Source organism: Camellia sinensis, chromosome 1 (genome assembly GCF_055761805.1).
Source record: "Camellia sinensis isolate YWXY chromosome 1, ASM5576180v1, whole genome shotgun sequence".
Classification (NCBI taxonomy): Eukaryota; Viridiplantae; Streptophyta; class Magnoliopsida; order Ericales; family Theaceae; genus Camellia; species Camellia sinensis.
In genome coordinates this window covers 135,209,365-135,225,111 of record NC_138961.1, presented here as the reverse complement: position 1 = coordinate 135,225,111, position 15,747 = coordinate 135,209,365, and the positions used below count along the sequence as shown (strand labels likewise).

At 36.0% G+C, this 15,747-nt stretch overlaps 2 protein-coding genes across 2 annotated transcripts; both read right to left on the bottom strand.

Moving 5' to 3' along the window:
- Positions 1–284: 284 nt before the first annotated feature.
- On the bottom strand, positions 285–4,730 carry LOC145789181 (uncharacterized). The gene is made up of 2 exons (XM_082884780.1): positions 1,312–4,730; positions 285–1,229 (listed from the first exon to the last, which is right to left on the bottom strand). The coding sequence occupies exon 2, from the start codon at positions 983–985 to the stop codon at positions 392–394; it is 594 nt and encodes a 197-aa protein (XP_082740906.1). The 5' UTR covers positions 986–1,229; positions 1,312–4,730; the 3' UTR covers positions 285–391.
- A 1,348-nt stretch (positions 4,731–6,078) lies between these two features.
- On the bottom strand, positions 6,079–13,575 carry LOC114317610 (metal-nicotianamine transporter YSL2-like). Its single transcript, XM_082884778.1, has 8 exons — positions 13,056–13,575; positions 12,588–12,972; positions 12,329–12,501; positions 8,136–8,233; positions 7,909–8,043; positions 7,621–7,804; positions 7,400–7,514; positions 6,079–7,304 (listed from the first exon to the last, which is right to left on the bottom strand). The coding sequence occupies exons 2-8, from the start codon at positions 12,943–12,945 to the stop codon at positions 6,364–6,366; spliced, it is 2,004 nt and encodes a 667-aa protein (XP_082740904.1). The 5' UTR covers positions 12,946–12,972; positions 13,056–13,575; the 3' UTR covers positions 6,079–6,363.
- Between the last annotated feature and the right edge of the window lie 2,172 nt (positions 13,576–15,747).

Genomic DNA, 15,747 nt, shown 5'->3' with positions numbered 1-15,747 from the left:
GCCGAGATAATTGTTTATCTTCACTTGTTGAAATTTGTAGCAATTTACAAGTTGAAGTTAAGCCGGTATAATTGTTTATCTTCACTTGTTGAAATTTGTAGCAATTTACAAGTTGAAGTTAAAACCAGAGACAAAAACTTGCCGAGGTAGATCATCGGTTGGCATAACCGATGTGTGTCACCCCGAGAAGGCTACACAAAGGAGGAAGAGTATACATATGCAAGATATTCCAAGTATAGAATCATGCAAAGACAAAATAGAGAAGACAGGAATGCAAGCACGTAGAAAAGAAAAGTTATATTCATTCACCAAAGGGCACATCGGCCACACAAAAAACATACATTGTTCCAAAAAGCAACAAAATACAAGTAAGCAAAAGAAGAACATAAAACTAAGGCTTCTTTCCTCCAGATTGTTGAATTTGAAGATCGGATACCACCTCAGCCTCCTTCTCTGCCACTATCTCGGCGTCGATTTCTTGAAGAGTTTCTTCAACAGTCTTGACCACAGAAAGGATGTCGGCTGGAGCGATGTCGGGAACAGCTTCTTGGACAACCTCATCGCCTTCTTCATCTTGAGTCAAGTCTAGGACTTGCTTATTCTGAAGAGGGGACTTGGCCCCGTCAGCATCTTTTGATTTTCTAATTAAAGCCTCTTCCTCTTCCTCCTCGGCCTCATCCTCTTCCTCCTCGGCCTCATCCTCAGTATCAGATTCGCCGACATCTTTACTCAGAGTTGGGGCTGGAGGAAATGGCAAGGGAATGGCGTCGACCTTCCGCAATGGAAAATCATCAGGAACATTAAGCTTTTTAAGAAGGGACATCCAACCAAGGGTGAAACCCTTGTTGCATGCCTCCTTCACTTGTTTTTCGTAGGCCTCAGTAACGTCGGCTATACCCTGTGAGTACGCCTTTTCGTCAGCGTATTTGATTTCAGCTTCTTTGGTGGCCAGGGCCTCCTGAAGCTCTTTTTTTGCTTGGGCCATTTTTTTCCTCGGCCTCTCTCCTTTGCGATTCGGCCACTTTCCTAATGGCCTCAGCAGCCTCAGCCTTTTCGTCGGCTTCGGTTTGAGCCTTGATGGCTTCCTCAGCTTGGTCTTCCAGCTCCTTCATTTTTTACTGGAGGCCTTTGTTGATCTTTTGGAGGCTGGAGACCTCCCTCTTCATCTCGGCAAGCCTCTCCTTGTTCTCAAAAGACTGCATTGAGAAAGAGTGGGCATGCTGGATGGCCTGAAAGAAAACAGAGGTATTAAAGAATATTCAAAGTGTGAAATAAAGAGAAACAAAAATTTACCAAGTAGAAGACGTTTACCTGTACAGAGTGCTGCAACATTAAGGCATAGTTCTCATACTCGCTATATTCGGCGTTTCGCTCCAGGTCACCTGGGAGAAGTAGAGCGGTACTGAGTGCAACGCCGACATTGATATCGTCGGCGCTGTCACTTGCCATTACGGGCTTATCCTCTAGGGTGATTTCGGGGGCCCAGGGGGCATCTGGTTTCTTTGACCCCGAAGTCGTTGCAGATGACCTCGGCCTTTTTGATTTGGAGGATTCGGAAGGAGGTACTTCGGTAGACCTCTTCGAAGGGACAGAGGCAGTTTTCTGACTTGGAGCCAGTTTTGGGGCTGGCAAAGTGTCCTCAGTCTCAACCTGAGTCACTTTTGCCTTCGGTTGAGCTTTCTTAATTCTTTTTGGTTTTGTTGGAGGTTGGGTTTGTGTTGGTTGTTCGTCAATGGATGATGGAATGTTGGCTAGGAGGTTTTCAGCAACTGGCTTTGCGCGACCCATCTCAGCTGTAAGAACAAGACGTCGGTGACGCTTTTTTTGGGACGGTGGAATGAGGTATGGAGCTGAGATCGACGGCTGTTCTGCTGGATCAGAGGTTGATCCTTGGTCTATTCGTAATGTTGATGCAACTGGAAGAGTTGTAACAGAGGGAGGAGATAAGCTCTTTTTCTTCTTTTTCCTGGAGACGTCGGGGAGAGCTGATTTGCATGTTGGAATGAAGTTGAGAAGCAGGGGTGCCTTTCGCTTCTGAACTGGCAGGTCCAGTAATTTCTTTAAATCCTTGCTGGGAACAAAGGATTGGCAAAAAATTTTTGGTGGCTGACGAACAGCTGCAAGGAGAACAGACGTCAGAAACAGACAAAGTATTTAAGACTTTGAAAGAAAACAGGCAAAGCTAAATACTGGGCTCTTACCCTTGTCCTCTAAAACAGATCGGGGAAAAGGGTAGAGATGGATATCCTCGTCTGGAGCAAACTCCCAATTTCCCGAGGTAATGAGATAGTCATCTCCAGCCCCCTTGTTGGAGTCTGGGAGGTCGGTTATGATTTTGAATTCTGAAGACCTCGGCTTAAGATAATAAATGAAGCCTTTTTCTTTCAAGTTAAGGGCACACATGGTGTAACAATACTGTATGTCGGCTAGGGTGATCCTAACGTTTTCTTGTTTGGCTAAGGCGATAATACCAAAAATCACTCGATAAGAGTTGATTGCCAGTTGGATGGGGTTCAACTTATAATAATGAAGAATCTCGCGAAAAAGGATGTTGAGTGGGAGCCGGAGTCCGCACTCAGTAAAAACTACAATGGGAAGGGGCATGGCGTTTTTTATAGGCATGATGGAGTCATCATCCCCAGCCAGTCTCAGGTGGACATTGGCAGGAATGGAGAACTCTTGCCTAAAGTACTCAAGTTTGGTCGAGGTATCTACCCTATGTCTCCACATACCCATGATATCGGCTTGAATTAGAAGGGTTGAAATTCAGAAAGATGTTTCTTATTGATGGGACCTCAGCAAAGACCTAGGTTTGGGCTGGTACAGAAATTTGTAAGGAATGTTTCAGTTTTTCCCTAAAAATGTGGGTTCTACAAACAAATCCCAAACCTAAAGCTATCAAGATGACGATCAAAGGCACAGATCTGGCAAGACACAAAAAACAGAAAACAAATACGAAGTTTTAGAATCAAGAACAAAGATGGACTATCAAGAACATGAAGAATACAAAGGGTTGAAGGCCAAGAACAGTGGTAAGGCGTGCAAGAAGAACTATGAACAGTACATGTATTTAGGGCATAAGCATAAAGCGAAGTCGACACATTCAGGTGTATGAATCACAAAAATTAAAAGTTTCAACAGATGCATTAAAGGGCACAAGTAATGAAGAATATCAACAGTATTGAAAACGAAAGGAACAGTAGCTTACCAGAAAAGAGTGAAGCCGGTATGAAAATTGCTGAAGTCAGACAAAGGTTGCAGGAGTAACGGAGAAGCGAAAGCTTCACAGAAAGAAAGAACGGAAGACAATTGCAGAGCTTGGAGCTTGAGCAATGGCGGATTCGAAAGAAAGAGTTTAGAGAGAGAAAAAGCTAGAGAGAGATAGCAGGAGATTCGAATGAAAAAGTGAAGAGACGGAAAAAAGAGAAAAAGTTTTTGATTAAACAGAAATGGTGGCAAAAGCAATCAATACGCCTAGAAGAACGAGGGCGTCAGACGGCGCATATGAAGAAAGAGGCGGCTAATAGGCGCGTCACGTGTACGGACCAGTAAGAGGGAAACGCGTGGCTAAAACGGTTGAGTTGAAGTGCATGACAGCTCATGCGCGTGAGAAGGTCCTTAAAAATCTTGATTTTTTAGGGAAAGCATGTCGGCCTGAAATGAATGATCCAGGCTGAGATACTGAAAACCGACGTACTAGATAAACGGAATGATATAGGTTCCATCACCTCAGAATGCCGAGGTAATAGAACCTAGGGGGCAGTTGTGGGGATATATTTTCTAAGTACCAACACATGGCAAAGTGACGCCAACGTGTCAGCCGATGTGCCACGTGTCCTGGTCACGACGTCGAGATGATCTCGGAAAGGCCGAGGTTATCTTCGAAGATATCGGAACCCGAGATAAACGGATAAGGGACAAGAAGTCCTAGAATGAAGAGGAGACTTACTCAAGATGAGGATAAATCTCTTAGGGAGTTTATCTTTATCTCTTGAGGAGTCCAAAGTAAGTACTGAGTTGGAGTCCATAGAAGTCAGGCTTCTAGTAAGACTAGGATTAAGGTAACTATAAAAGAGAGGCACCCCCGTGGGTCTAAGGTACGCAGTTTTATGCTTTGAGTAGTGAGTTTAGCACTTGAATATCTTTGGGAGATATACTGACTTGATCGTCGGAGTGCCCCCGGGTAGAAGAGCCACCGCCGAAGCCTTTTCTTTCTGTTACAGGTTAGCTGAAGCCATCTATTCTGCCGGTGCTCTCTAGCTGATTACTAAACGGGCAGTGTGATCAGAAAATCACTCACACAGATATATATATATATATATATATATATAATGTTGACAAATTTTTTGTATCCATTAGAGTGCTCCACGAGAAGGTAGGTGATAAAAGTTAGTTCATAGGAAACAATACTATGCAACAATATAAATATTTTTAGAGAGAGAGAATCAATACCCAATTATAATCAATCAACACTATGTTGTTTGAAAGCTTTTTTTTTTTTTTTTTTTTTTTTATTAGGTCATCCAAAACTGTTTCCAAGATGGAAAGATGCCAAATTAATAAACCTGCAATCAGAAGTAATGTGTAACAATGATTTGAGCGGTGGTGTTTGTTGTCTTCTTCATTGAATTCCTTTTGGTTTTGCCCACAGGCAATGCCAATTGTGACACATACAAGATTCTTTCACATGGATTGTTGAATAGATCAAACGAAGAGATGAGCTTTATCCCGTAGATCTGCAAAGATAAACATGGTTGGCGCTACCCAACCAAGGTTGCAAACCGAGGACACTCCGATAATAAAGTTAGACATCTTAAATCAAAGAGAATAGATGAAGAAATTGTAAAGTGTTTGTGTGTGAGTTGTAGAGATGAGGCATACCTCTTTTCTATAGGATGCTTTCCTTTTATAGAAGTAGCTTGATGGGTTTCCTTACTTGAATTGAGCCCATTGTTAGGACTTGTTTGGGTTTATCCTAATAAATTGGGTTGTTTTGTTATCTTTTGGACTACCACAAAACCTGTAACCTCTTTGTAAGATGTACGCATCTTGTTGATAGCAATTTTATGAAAATGTAATTTGGGTTAATTATACTTGACACACTTTTATTTTTATTAAAATTTTACTTTAATCCTTCTACTTTCGATTATATCAGTTAACCCATTATACTTTTAGTCAAGTTATAGTGTCGTCTTTCAGTCCATCTACTACTGATGAGATTAGCAAAAATTCAAAGTGGAATAAAGTGAGATTTTGTTGAAAATATAAGAACCAAAAATGAGATTTTAGTGTCGAATGCAAAAGAGGCAAGAAAAAGGTCATGTATTGCTTATATGACAAGTTCTGTCAATCTTATTAACACCAAATTAACAGAAGAGCGATATGTAACTTGATCGAAAGTGACAGAAGAGCAATATGTAACTTGATCGAAAGTGTAAGTGCTGGCTGTTATAATTGAAAAATGAAGGGCCAAAATCGAATTTGGTATAAATTGCAGGGTTCGAAGTGTAATTTACCCATGTAATTTTATAAGATTATAATGTGTATAGTGAAACTTTAGTCTAATTAATGAAGGGAAACAAACTTATATAATTAGAAAGCCATAACTGGAGCTATGAATTATCTGAAGTTTATTTATTTATTTATTATTTTATTTTTTAATCACAATAGAAGCATGTCAATATACATTTATGATCAATCCTATCATAACATCTATAAAAATACTTGAGACCACTAATTAATGGTGACACTAATGATGTGGCAGTGGGCCCACCCACTGCCCCAATATTGCTATGTCTTGTTTTTTTTTTTTTTTTTTTTTTGATTTTCCACCTCATTAGTGGTGGTTTAGTGGTACCAATCACTACTATAACATCTAACCCTCAGTAGTCACAGTACATTTATATTTTCAACAATGATAGAGACCACTAATTTTGGAGTTCTAAAAGGACCACTAATGACATGACACTCAATAAAAAAAGGAAAAAAAATACAACATGAAGGCCAAAACATCAAATCATTCATGGTGGGGCTTACTGCCACATCATTAGTGGTAGCACTAATTAGTGCTCCCACTCATTTTTCTTATATTTTATGTATGATTTTTTATTATTATATATATAGCATTACTCTAATGAGCATTGTGCTATGTTGAAGACTTTAAGCTATGGATACACAAAATCATGACAAACCCTCTCGGTTATATTATCTTCTACTTGGAGTCAGGGCATCTCTATCATGTCTAGACTCTACCAAAACTGCATATACATAATTGATTACTCCTGAAACTACTTATTCTTCTTGACCCTAATACAATTTCTTCATTGTCGTCCTATTCGAACTCTAAACCTTTTTTCTTATTTCTCAGATGCTCTTTGTAGCAGAGAATCTCATGCAGATTGGAGGATGAATCTTGGCCAGAGCAAGGATTGATGATGGGAGAATCCACAACCCATCTCCACAAATCAGGCCTGATGCAATTGCAGGAACCATCAAACCAGCCTTCTCGTTATTGAGCCTGTGCCACACGAATACAATTAAACTGCCCACACACATATCAATTGCAAAGTAAGCCCCAACTAGGAAAGGCACGGCCATAGCCATTGGAAGTGGAACCCATTTTCCAAATTTCTTAGGAGAAAAATCTCTTACCAAGTTGGCAACTATGGCAAAGGCAAAAAACCCACAACAAAGTTGCATGCAATGGTGGGGCAAGGCAGAGAAACCTTCGACGCCCAGTATTGCCATGTTTCTATATATGATTGCGTAAGGTGCTTTGTATTCGCCATTTGGGTTTCCAACATCAAAAGCCTTGTAGAAGAGAAAGAATGTAAGAGGAGAAACGACACAACCTATGGCTGTACCAATGGCTTGGCTAAGAAGCATTGATCGAGGAGAAGTGAAGGTGAGATGGCCAGTCTTGAAATCATGCATCAAATCAGAGGAAATGGAAACAATCGATTTGATCAGACCACATCCAACAAGTCCGGCAACTACACCGTGATCCTTCCCAGACAAGGCGGCAAGCACAAAGAGGGCCACTTTTCCATAATTGTAGGCCATATTCATATCAGTTAGGCCAGCACCATAAGCGTTGCAGAAGCTAAGGGATGGTGCAATTACATACGCAACAAGGACATAATACCACTTAAGCTCAGGAAACATGAGTGGGATCACAATGATGGAGATAATGGAGAAAAACAAGTAGCCAATACAGGCTACCCACAAGGGAATGCTCTCTCTTACAAATACTTCATTTCGTTGAAGATCATCTAGGGGTTGATTCATGCCATCTGAACCTGCACCTGGGAAAAAAAAATCACTTAGGTTAGTATAGAATTTTTCTACGATGTACGCTAGAGAAACAAAGGCGACATATATAGTAGATTTGCTAATTTACATGTTGTGGGTCTTGTTTTCTTCAATCTATCATATATGCTTTGGCAGATAAAAAATAGTATCTTGAGAAAATTGTAGAGTCCATCTCCTAAGATGAGAGCGATAGAAATGAAAACCTGGAACACAGACAAGCAAGGGGCAATTGTTAAAAGTGTTATATTTTAGATTTAGATTTGAAGTTGTAGATTATGGAAATGAAAGTTAGATATTTCATCTGCAGACCTTGTAACCATTAAGGCTCTTCATGCTGCTTTCTGGCAAAGTTTTGGGGTACCAGTTTTGCAAACTTATCAGCGGCCACATCATCCCCCAAGAGAGCACAGCTCCAAGAAGCAACGACAAGTTCACAAGATGGGAACAGATCATTCCTGCTCCAATGTAAGTCATACTGAAATCGAAGTAAAATCTGCAAAAATTTGATTACTTATATATTACGGATGGTTGAATGATGATCTTTAGATCAAAAACCCGAAGTCTAAAAAATTTGAAAAACAAATGTTAAGTACTTACGATTGCCTCCAAGCTTGCAACCCAAATGTAGGGAAGTTAGAGAATCCACATTGTGGACCACCAGAATAGAACCATTGAAAGAAACCCCATAGAAAACTAATAGAAAAGAACTTCATGAACCCATGAACCTGTTTCCTGGAAAAAGAGTTAGGAGTTGAATTGCGTCCAGATTTGCAAGTAATTGATAAGCGAAAAGTTTATGAGAGAAGAAGATGATGCATACGTACTTGGCCATCATGTCTCCTTTATTTGTATGAAACCCGTTGATAAGAACTGCAGTAGCAGTTCCACTAGGGTAAGTTAGTTTGTAGTCTATTATCATGATCTGCAAACAACGTAGTGCATGAGTTAACAAACCATAACAAGTGTCTGAAATGAAAACCCTTTCTTCTAGGTTGGGATTAGTGTTGTTCGAAAAATCGAGGAAACTAAACCGATCATTTGAGGTTGACTGAAATTTTGATTTTTGGCCCGTTTTTCATATGGTAAAGTTGGTTTCTACTTTAAAAATTTTACACCGATTGAGTTTATCAAAATATTAAATTAATATTAGAAAAATACATGGGATTTTCATTTTTTGGAGACCCCATAACTCTCTTTGAATTTTTACCATTGATATATGTGTGGGACCCACTCATGCATGTGTGGAGCCCACACCATCAACAGTGGAGATCCAAAAGGGATTGTGAAGGTCTCCAAAAAAATGAGGGTCTCAATCATTGTTGTTAGTATTACAAGATAAATCATTAATGTTACATATTTTATAGGAAAAATAACTAATAAGCCTGATTTTGCTCTTAAGATTGCTATTGAATTTATCAAGTTTTGATATGAATAGCTAAATCTTATTTGTGATAAAACGTTCCAAAAAAATTCATTACTCCATAGTAGTGTATTTTATCCTAATTTTACCCTTCTCATTTAATATGAACATAAATTTTATAAATAATTTTAACAAATAATTTTAATTTTAAACATTTATATTATGTTTAAAAATCATAAGTAACAATTGGATTAAAAAATATATAAAATGCATCATTTTATGTTATTTTAAGTTATGATTTTTTGTAGCGTAAACAATTTAAAAAGTCTAAATTCTATTAAAATTAAAAAGTGCTACCAAAAATATTATTTTGAAAATTTTATATACTTCACAATGTATGAGATAGTGGATGAATCTTATGCTTATAAATTTTGTTTACGAAAATTCATTTAATTTCAACAATTAAAAATATTTTTACTATACAATTTTAAATAAAACACACTATTATGAATAGTTGATTTTTTTTTTAACAATTTATAAAATAAAATAAAAATAGACTTGTTTGTTAATATTAATATTAACTCAATAGTAATTTTTAAAACAAAATAGAACTTATTGATAGTTTTTTTCTTTGTGGTTATGACTTTTTTATTATAATATCATATATTTTATAATTAAAAAATATAATTTTATTGAATTAAAAATATTTATAAAATTATTCTTCGTATTAAGGTCAAGTTTGGGAAGTCTCAAAAAAGTAAAAAAGTCAAAAAGTTATTCAAAAAGTTAAAAAGTTATCACTATTCACCAAAAGTCAACAATTACGGCTGCACAACTCCCAATACTAATTTTCCCTTACACATTTATTTGTATAATTTTTTAATACACATTTTTCTATAAGAAGTCAAAAATTTAACCCAAACATTCATATTTTCAACCTCAACTTTTTAATTTAAAAAGACAAAAAATACACTTATTTAGAACATCCCAAACAATCCCTAAATAAGGGGTAATTGAAATAACATACACCACTATAAAACAATAAACTTTCTAAAGACATTTTATAAAAAGTAAGATTTAGGAGTTGTTTATGGTGTCATAAATAAGTGTATTTTTTTGTCTTTTTAGACTAAAAAATTGAGAGAAAAAATATGAATATTTGGGTTAACTTTTTGACTTTTTATGAAAAAATATATATTAAAAAATTATATAAATTAGTGTGTAAAAAAAATTAAGATTGAAAGTTGTGCAACTGTAATTTTTGACTTTTGATAAATAAGAATAACTTTTTAACTTTTTAAATAATTTTTTAATTTTTTTTACATATCCCAAACTTGACCTTACTGTTCATGTAAAAATTTGATAAAACCTAATAGTAATTTTAAGAAGAAAATAGAAGTTATTGGTCATTTTCTCAATCATACATCTCTCTTCATTTAAGGGTAATTCCACTTAAACAACAAAATCAACTCAGCAATGCTAGGTATCATGAAAAACTTTTCATGAAAATAATCATGAAAGTTTCGTGACCCTTAGATTACATTTAGAATGAAACACCACACACTAATCAAGGTAATCCAAGAATCATAAATTTTTCATGATCATTTTCATGACAAAATTTTCATGATCTCTAACTTTTCCCAAATCAACTCATTACACCCTGCAATTTTTACTTTTTTTTCATTATGTTTTTCAACAATAATTCATCTCCCTTTTTTCCCCACCCCCTTTGACTCCCTCTCTTTCTCATTGGTTATATTTTCTTTTTTTTTTCTTTTTTTCCTGCTCCTCCAATCACCACCGGCCACGTGACAAAACGGGGAGGGGGTGACCCCCAAAAAGGGGTCCCAAGCATTATTATATGTTTTTATCCCTACTTAAAATTACCAAAATGCACTCAAATCTAACAAATTAAAACCCTAATTTTCTCTTTCCAACCATCCCTTCCATCTCCACGGGAGCATTATCCACCGTCGGCCGCCACCATCAGTCCTTCTCTTCTCACCAGCTCTTTCCGACACCCCCAGCCTCCCCTTCTCTTCCCATCAACTCTTTCTTCCTTTGACTTCCTCTCCTCTCCTCTCCTCTTATTTTTTATTTTTTTTTCTTCTTCTTCTTCTTCTTCATCATCTACAAAACCATAGATTTGAAAGAAGAAATCGCAGAGGTTGAAGGGCCGCTATGGTGGTGGGCTGCGACGGTAGTGATGGCGATTATGAGGTGGGAGGTTGTGAAATCACAGATGGTGAGGGGGCCGCGACGGTGGTAGGCTGCGACAGTGATGATGGTGATGATGATGTGGATGGGTTGCGATTGCAATGGCTTGCAGAGGTAAGGGCTGCGATGAAGATGGGTCAATGATCGTAAGGTTGCGATGTTTGTAGATCGGCTGTCGTAGGGGGCTACGATGGCGGCACCGATAGAGAGATCTCGACAACAAGGAGAGAAGAAGAAAAAAGAAAGAAAAAAATAAAGAGAGGAGATCGCGACAGTAGAAGTGGTGGATGCGGCAGTCAAAGGTTGCACGGATGGTGGTCCGAGATGGATAAAGAGTTAGGGTGTGGCTGTCGGAGGTGGTGACGGCGGCGGCCGACAGCGGCAATGGCAGAAAGAACAAGAGAAAAGTGGAGAAGAGAAAGCGAGAGAGAGAGAGATATGTGAAAATGGATGCGTAAGGAGAGAAGGTGCGGTTGAAAATGGGATAAAATTGATATATTAAAAAGTGTAAAGAGGAAAAGTGAAATTTTAATTGATTGTAATAAGTAAAGAAAAATGTTTGGGAGAGATCTAAAGTGCGAGTCTCCTTACTGACGTAATGTTTTAGTCTTGAATTTTTTTTTTTTTTTAAATTTTCATTTTATTAATGGTCTATTAGTATTAATGAAATATTTTTTTTAAATTTTCACTTTATTAATGATCTATTAGTATTCTCAAATGAATGAAATGTATCATTGTTGATAAGTAAATGAGTGTAAGGAGACCAAAATGTGTTGCAAGATTGATTTCTCTTCATTCATTTTATAGACACAAAAATCAATCTTACAACACAGAAGACAAAAAAAATTTGTCTTTTATAGATACAAAAATTTTCATTTTTGCACAAGAAATAATTCAGTTCTTTAACTTTTTTCAAAGAAAAAAAACTTTGCACAAGTTGATATTTTAAAATTTTGAAAATTAAAATAAATATTAAATCAGTATTTTTTTTTATAGATAATCATAAATGATGAACTATTATTGTTTAAAAAGTAATTTCGACTATTAAATGGGACTTAAAAATTTTAAAATCTTTAATTAGGACTTAATGAAATATAAATTCATAAATTAAAACTTATGTGTAAATGTTTTTTTTTTTTTTTTAAAACAAAAAATGGTGTTATTGTGGCCATGATTTTTTTTGGAATATAGATTCTTATCTGCTTCCGGAGCTTGAGGTCATTACGACACACAGGTTCACTCAAATCAACCAAATAAACTTCAATGAATTTGCAGAACATCAATTTGACAATTAATCTTTTTTTTTTGAATTATTATGATTTTTTCTATATTTAAAATATTATATTATTTTTACATTTAACTACTTCAAATTGCGCAAATGTAATGATTAATCTAACTGCGTAACAAACAAGAACATAAAATGGAAGCAAAAAAACTAACCTTCCGGAGAGGAACAAGAGCCAACAGCCCAACAAAGCTAACTACAAAGAGGAAACCAGTCATCCAACCAACCCCAGGTTCCTTATAGCTCCCTGGTGGATTCCCCTCCGTATCAACCCCTGCCTGCTCATATGTTTTCTTGTTCAATCCCAACAGGTATGACCCAAAGCCACCTACAAATCCCCAAAAGATAAAAACTTAGCAAATTTCATATATTGAAATGAACAATCAATCAATCAAAAAAGTTTCAATGTCGAACCTCCAACAGCAATGCTGTAACATGCCACTGCACATGTCTGAATTATGGTATTCTCTTGTCGAGTGAACGGAGTTGAGACAATCCCGGCCTTTTGAAGCAGCTTCGTCCATGTTCTGATGAACACAAAGGCAAGAAGAGCTGCCGAGACGTTGAGATTAGGGACGAGTCCTGTTGTGAGATTGAGCTTCGTTACTATCACACTGTAAATGATCCCAATCAGTAAGCTTGCTATAATTCCTCTGATTGTGATCTGTTTTCTCCACGGCGGAGTTCTCTTTACGTCTTCCTCTGGCACCGCCTCATTTGCCACCTCTTCTCTCTGAATTTGGCTCGACTCTTCCACACCCATGTTCCCCATTTGAATGATCAAAGTCTTGACCTTTTTCTAATTCAATCATGAACAAAATATATATATACTCATAATGAATTTGAAGAAGTGAAACAGAGTAAACATGAGTGATTTCTCACCTGGGTAATTCTCGAAATTAATGTATGTGTTGAGAAATCTTTAGAAAAAAAATAAAAACCAGAAAAGGTCGCCAAAAGGGTCAAATCATCACCAACACCGAACCGCCAGATGGGTCTCTGGCTTCCTTTGCATTTACATAAACAGAGACTCTCCAGGGAAAAAAAAAAAAGAAAAAAAAAAAGAAATTAAACCCAAAAGCCCACTACTTTTTGTATTTCAATCAAATCACTAAATTCTCAAAATTGGGATTATTCAGTGCGCAAATTAGCAAAGGAGAGTAAGTAAATTTATAGGTGATGAATATAAACAAACTCTACATGTTAAAAGAATGGGAATACTATTCTGTGTTGTACTACAAAACAAAGGTAGTACACACAAAAATCGATTTAAAACGTTGTAGTACAAATCAATGATCATTTACAAAATCGATTTTGAACAGATGGTCGGCTGGAATTGCTTCTCCATCTTGTTGACTCATTTTTTTTTTTCTCTTTCTTTCCACTTTTTCTCTCTAAAGATGGAAGAATATGCATGTTAATATTGCGATATGGATGGTGATGTAATCTAAATCTCTTTGGGGACTTATTTTTTTAGTTAAAAAGTCAAAAAATTATCTTTTTAATCAAAAAATCAATAACTTATATTAAAAAGTCAAAAATTCTCTTTTTTCTCTATTTTTTTGTACATCTTTTCATAATTAACCAAAAAATTATTCTAAATATATAATTTTTTTTTACTTATTTTTTTAGTTAAATAATTAAAAAATTACTAAATTAACTTGTTCACAAAACGAATCCTTAATTGTAATAATATAAGATCGAGAATTGGATGACGCGTGCAACAGGTCTTGGGCTATATGGCGTGTGGTGTAAAACAATGGAGTATGGAATTGAAGAATAGGGAGAGAGAGAGAGAGTGTGAGTGTGTGTATGTGTGTGAGAGAGAGTGATTGAGTCTAGGTTTTGACACGAACAGCCTCGAAGTTGACAAAACGCATCTTTTAATCTAACGGTGTCCGATAGCGTTATCTACACCGGAATTGGGGATACTTCAATATCCAAAAAATGCTTCCTAATTATATAAACAACAATGATTCATCCCCCTTTTCTTCCCACTCCTTTGATCCCCTCTCTCTCTCATTGGTTACATTTTCTTTTTTTTTTTCTTTTTTTTCCTACTCCTCCAATCACCACCCGCCACGTGACAAAGGGGGGTGAGGGAGTGACCCCAAAAGGAGATCCCAAGCATTATTCTTATATAAAATAAACTTTACTCTTTCACTTCTCATTATCTCTCTCTTTTATTTTATTAGAAATAAAAATTTTAAAAAAATATTAGAAGCAGTACTACTATGCAGGGTCCTGTAGATCTAGTGGGACTTTTTCGAATATTTTTTGATAATTTAAATTATTCATATTGTAAAGTTTGATAGATAAATTATTTATATAAAAAATTAAATTAATTAAATATCTATAACTTTAGAATAGAATACATTTATTTTTTAAAAAATAAAATATAATTACTTTTTTAGAACAATTCGAATCGATTTCTAGAGTTACAAATTTTTAATTAATTTAATTTTTGTACATAAATTAAAAACTAGACAAATCTTACTATTCAAATTGTTAAAAGAAAAATGTTTGGGAGCACTAATTAGTGCTCCCACTAATTAGGTGGCAGTGGGTCCCGCTATTAATGATGTGATGTTTTGGTCTTGAAGTTGTATTTTTTTTTTTTTACTTTTTTAATGCATTAGTGCTATTAGTGGTGATGTTTTTAGTGGGATGAATCATGGTTGTTGTTAAAAAATGAATAATGCTTGGGACCCCCTTTTAGGGGTCACCCCCTTACCCCTTTGCCACGTGGCATGTGGTGATTGGAGGAGCAGGAAAAAAAAAAAAAAAAAAAAAAAGTAATCAATGAGAGAGAGGGGGTCAAAGGTGGAGAATAGGGGAATGAATCATTACTCTTAAAAAATACTCAGGAAAATCTCCGACCACAGCAACCTGCTGTAATCAAGCTCAAAGCAATATTCCTAAGTCCAATATACACCACGACAGTGCATGTGATCGTTGACTCTACGCGCTTTACCTGTTCGTATCTTTGCTTTTGTTAGCGGGAACCAATTCACTCACTTGGACGTTATTGGTGCGTATATTCGACACCCCATGGTAGAGCGTGGTTTTCATTATCTTGATTAGAAATTAGATGTGGTCTCAAATTTAGAAAAAATGATGCTGTGGGTTTTGGTACCTTTTTCAATTCCCAACTTGATATTTTAATGATGGGAGGGCGTTATTCCACTTCAGGCTACCCACAACATAATTGTAGGACTGAGCAAAAAAATTGGTGAAATTCGTAATTTAATTTAGTTCAGTTCAGTTCAATTCAATAGATTTGTATTAATTTTTTGAATTCGTGGTTCGGTTCTGGATTAAAAAATTAAAAATTCATAATTCACGTATTGATTCTGGATTGAACCCCACAGTTCCAAATTGGAACTGATCCAGACTGTATACAAATAGTGTATATTTTTATTATACACCTTCCTGCATAGTATCTTCTCTTATTTTATATAAAACTTAAATTCAAAACTAAACTCACATAGTATCTTCTCTTATTTTATATAAAACTTAAATTCAAACTTAAACTCACATAGTATCTTCTCTTATTATTTTTGTTTGCTAGTTT